Below are 5,580 nucleotides of genomic sequence, written 5' to 3'. Positions count from 1 at the left end.
TGCATTTGTTTTTTGATTAGATTATATAGTTATAGGTCATACAAGCAAAATCCCCCAGAATTCAAACCCATCTCCATGTCTCCCGTCCAGTGATCCATATTCCCGGGAAAAAAAAATCCCCAGTAAAAAAGCGCCAAAATATTGCTAATATTCGTTTAATCTGTACACAAATTTTGTACTTTTTTGTTTGTCTTTCAAATTAAAAGTTAAACATTATAATGCATTAGAATTAATGTTTCTTTTTATAAAGTGTAAAACTTCCCCCTTGTAAAGTACCTTTTCAAAAGATCAAAGAAGATCCCACCATTGGGATCTTTTCTAAGTCAAGGGTAAATACGAAGTCGTAGCTCTCAATTAGGTCAAATCAAACTCTACTACGAAGCCAAAAAATAAATCCCCTAGAATCAATCCTTACTCACTCTATCTTACTAATTCGATCTTGTACTAAGACGAAAAACAACATGTAGAGTATACAAATGTTTAATTTGTTGTAAGCGTCATGGCCAATCAACTGTACATACACAAACATTTTCACATATTTCAACATATACTAACATAAACAACACATTTTCATTGAAATTATTCAAAAAGCATTGATATATCTATGTAACAACACAACTTTTGTTAAACATAAAGACAAAATTTTGTATATCATAATGTATACTGATTTCAAGAATATAATGATGAGTTCCGATGTTTGCTATGAATGAACCCGTTAAGTTTTTTTTTTTTTTTTTTTTTTTTTTTGAAATAAAAAAAAACGTCGGACATGCTTGTACACAGCTTGGTGACCATGCGCTGAATGAATCACTCAATATTGCACGGTAAACACGTGCTCGATAGAGCGCGAAATCATAGCGCCCCCAGACGTATCGTTTCGAAACGATACAAGGGGAAACAATTTTCTCCTAATTCTTTTCAATCAAACGTAGAAAATTATATTTCTCTTTGTTGGGAGTTCAGTTTAGAAATGTTAAATGCGAGCACCCCTTCTAAAATCGCTAAGTTTACTTTAATTAAATACAGAAGAAAATAGTAACAATATACTTCTAAAATGCATGATTTCGGACTAGAAATGGTATTATTATCTTTGGGATTACCCATAATGTATAACTCCCGTCAAAAATCCCTGCCATTCCTTTCAACCAGATAAATTTTCAGTTTTGTGGGTACTCTGGTTCTTAAATGTGAGCCAGTGTAAAGAACATTGACCTTTGATTATTATCCCTTCTGAAAATGGTATTTAAAGTTAACAGACGGGTGATGGGCCCTGCAATCCCTTGGTGGACAAATAATTTGCCACTAAACAATGGATTCGCACCGAACAGTATACATTTTCTGTACCTCTGACCCTCTCTTTACTGTGACCAGTGACTGCGGCCCATTATTTAAAGGCTCTTGGTCCTAACTTTAATAATCCTAAATCTGTATTATGATGAACATTGGAAAATGCAACATGTAACAAGTGGATATTTTTCCCCCCATCAATTTTATGTTTATTTTTAATACAGGCTGTAGTGTATGAATTTGAATCTATAAAACAGTAATGAAAGTATAACAATGAATCTGGATGGTAAGTGAACATTCCTGCACCCAGAAAGTTGGAAATTGTTTATCAGACTTCATAAAGGCTGGTAACTGGATATGTTTTGCTAATTTCATAAGTTTGCCAAGCAAAATGCTTCTTGTATCCAGGGACCGTCCGTTTTCATTAAGCATATTTCAGCTTAGTGAATATTTCAAATCTTTTGACCACAAATAAGATGCCTCATACTCTTCATGAAATTTATTAATTATATTTATTAAATAAGTATTAATTATTAGCCTTAAACACAGCATTTGCCTTGTTCAATAATACAAAGGTCTCCTCTATAACAGTGCCATTATCTATTATCAGTTAGCAGTAAGTGATAAGTGAAAGAGATATAAAGCCCGCATTTTAAAGAATTTGATTTGCTAATTAAACAGACCTTAAATTGATATAGATTCGCAGCTGGAAATTCAAACCTCGTGCCAATACGACTGCCCTCGGACAAATAACAGGGCCAATATCAATCACTTGTTTATTTATATTATTCATTATTTGGATTTTTGTTTGCTTATTTTCATATTATGTTTTGAAATAATTTCATTTTATGACCAAGAACCTATATTTTGATATATATAATAATATATATAATAATATAATCCATTGTATTTTAATAAATGAAGCAGAACAAAGATGAGACAGCTTTATATTTTATACCAATTAAATACACATCTGACAATCATAGTACAAATTTGTATAAAAGATGAAAACAAGGCATGTATATCTATATACAAGTCAAAATGATTATTCTTAATAAAATAAATTTAACAAGAAAAACAGTTTTTAAAAAAGTCATTTCATTGAAATAATTAATTAAAACATAAAACAACTCTGAACAAATTTGAAAAAGGAGGATGTATTGCACAACTAAAAGACATTCAGTAAATACTTAAGCAGAAATTATTCATGGATAATAAATAAACAACATGCTTGCACACATCGACGAATACCCCCGATACACTAATATACCATGCTTCTTTGTGTACCAAGGGGGATTTGGCTAAGAAAATCTCGTAATCATGAATAATTAATGAGGCAGTTTAATTGGTTCACTAAGGTATCAGATGCTTTCCTGTAGAAAAATATTCTGGTAAAAGCCGGAATTGAACCAGGTCTGCCATTTCAGTACAATGAATTATGACAGCAGACAAGACCACTTGGCCATGGAAGCTTCTGACAAAATAGAGTATTTGAAGAATATTAAATTGTAACATGGGAATTCATTGGAAGATGAGATGTCTCCCCTGCCTCATGAATATTCATTAAAACAAGATTTTTTGTTGGTCAATTGTCAACCAGTATTTATACAGCATAACAGAATAAAGTACCATGGTTGCTGACGATTGCTTGCACCCAAAAACTCATTCTCTGTTCCCAGTCTATTCATAATGTATAACTCCATTCAAGTCCATTGAATAATTATTGTCTCTTGCAACACATGTACCAAGTTTTATATGAATTTCTTGAATGGTGTTTGAGTTATGACCAAGTTTTTGACCCATGATGCCGAAAGCAACAAGGTTACAACCATTTCTCAATATTTTAATGCAAAATACCAGTAACAGATGAGGTAAGAATTAGTACATAGATTAACATACTGTGGTGTTTAAGCATTTATGACATTATGTGAAATTTAAATATAAGTTAATGAAATCATTAAGGCATGATTTATATGATTTTTTTTATAATATCATAAATCACTTTTCCGGCTTTTAAGTTATGTCATCATATATTTTTGATATAACAAGTGCAATAACTCTTGGTGAGACATCTTAAATAAATATTGTTGTGAAGTGAAAAGTTTATATAGCGACGTCTTGCGTATTTAGCAATATAAATCACAAAATAAGTATTATGTATTTAGAATATTACATTTGTGGTCATTCAATACGAAATTTATTAAACTCTTAACACCAGGATCTATTTATAGATATACTTGTTTGCTCTGCCATGCAAAACACTAGGATCTATTTATAGATATGCTTCTTTGTTCTGCCATGTAGAACACCAGGATCTATTTATAGATATGCTATTTTGTTCTGCCCAGCACATACAGCAATCTTAAGAAAAAGCAATAATTTTGAGTTCTGAATAAAGACAATTACATACACATTTAATAATTAAAAAATATCATTTATTATTGAAAAAAGGTGAAATAAATAACAAAGTAAACAATATCATATTTCAGTTGAAAAAATCAATAAACATATTTGAACTTTAAGAAGGGACATATAAACAGAAATATTGAATTAACCATTTTTTTATAAACCAAGTCAAAGTTCCACAATTTTTAATGGACGTTGTCATAACTTCAAAAATCCTAAATCTGTAGGAACGTCAAAACTTTAAATGGCCATTAGTAGATTAATTTCATTTTCTCGATTTTGTGTTTCATCGATAAAACTGGCTTAATTTGTCGGGTTCATGCAAATAAAGCAAAATAATGAAAATGTGTAACTGATAACTTAATTTTAGGACTTAAATTTTTATTGTAATGGGCCAAGGAGTGCACAAAAAAATTGTCAAAAATCTCATTGATGAAGCATAAATTTAAAGAAAAAAATCAATAATTTAAAAAGAAAATAAATCACAATAAGAATCGAAGATTTATGATCACTTTTTGAACATCAAACATAACTACAATAATTGTTAATAAACAACAATGATACATTCATGACATTGGGTATAAAAATTAACATCAATATGTAAATTGTGAATTTATTTACATTATGCTGCTTGAAAAAAATCAAGCATAAATTATGAAAAAGAAAAGCAAACAACAGCTTGTGGCTGAAATGTTTATACAGTCAAACCTCGTTCGCTCGAACTCCCAGGGACTGGCGAAAATACCACCGAGCCACAAAAAAATTGAGCCAAGCAGGAATGCTTTCCTTCAGTATAAAAAAATCTGTCCCATACATCCAGTTTGAGTCAACGAGGAATATGAGCCAAGCAAGTTTGAGCCAGCAGGTACAACTGTATTGTTAAAATTTTGAGGACTTTTTTGTGGAAAGGGATTTACATGAGCTGATGAACAGCTTGTTTCCCGATCCACAACATTATTTATGCTGGTTTATTTTCGACCATTGTATGTACCATGTTATGATTCTGAATAAACATGCAGAGGAATATTTCATAAAGGTGAAATAACCGTTATTAAATCCAATACAAAAGTTACCCACAATTCAAAGTCATTTCACATCATCAGTTTAACAACTCAGGTTGTGTTAAAAAATATCACATTAAGACTTTAAGATATGTTGTACTTTTTTTATCTAGTTAGGTATCGGAATGTTTTTTGTGCAAAAAAAATAAGCAAAATTCACATATCAGCCTAAAACTGTTGTAAGCTTTTCTTATATTTAAAAATATCATATTAATAAATGCTAGTGTCATATGGACATCATTTTGAACAAAAAACATTGAACATAACACTAAATGCATCTTAATATTAGGGATGATTTCCAGCAAAAATTTTATTCAATAACTTGGGTCGGATCAATAATTTGAAGTAGTGCACTTGTGGGGAACATAGAGGTGCCCCAGTTTTGCAGTCACCCCTCGTTAAATCAGATTTCAATTTTTTTGACGTCATATCACACTTGAGCAGCCAGGACCTTGACCCTGCGAACAATCGGCGCACGACACAATGGACATTCCTGCACTTTCTCACAGCACTTGCTGCACGTGCACACATGTCCGCAGTTCATGAAGATCACGTCAGACTGCAAAATAAAAACACAAATTGAACAAAAAAGTTTAAGTAAAAATAATTCTATTTTCAATAACGTTACGACCAATTTTTGGCAAATTGAAATATTTTCTGACATATTTTCACAAATTTTAGCAAAAAAAATTACTTTTTTTTTTTTAACTTCTAATGACTATTCACTATTCATACAAAAAAGTTGCTAACATAACATCTCATATTTTTAATGTCTGCCCCAATGAAATGTGATAAGAGTCCCTCTATCAAGGATATACCAGTTTTG

General features: G+C 31.0%; 1 protein-coding gene across 2 annotated transcripts in view; it reads right to left on the bottom strand.

Moving 5' to 3' along the window:
• Positions 1-2,226: 2,226 nt before the first annotated feature.
• LOC128224171 (E3 ubiquitin-protein ligase LRSAM1-like) overlaps positions 2,227-5,580 on the bottom strand; it is a 39,406-nt gene continuing 36,052 nt past the window's right edge. For both annotated transcript variants that reach the window (XM_052933914.1, XM_052933913.1), the window contains exon 23: positions 2,227-5,313. In XM_052933914.1, coding sequence (XP_052789874.1) covers positions 5,185-5,313 — 129 coding nt within the window. In that variant the 3' untranslated portion in view covers positions 2,227-5,184. The remainder of the gene's footprint in view (positions 5,314-5,580) is intronic.

This window comes from Mya arenaria, chromosome 17 (genome assembly GCF_026914265.1).
Source record: "Mya arenaria isolate MELC-2E11 chromosome 17, ASM2691426v1".
Taxonomy (NCBI): Eukaryota; Metazoa; Mollusca; class Bivalvia; order Myida; family Myidae; genus Mya; species Mya arenaria.
The sequence above is the reverse complement of the archived record's forward strand: the minus strand, read 5'-3'. Positions and strand labels throughout refer to the sequence as shown.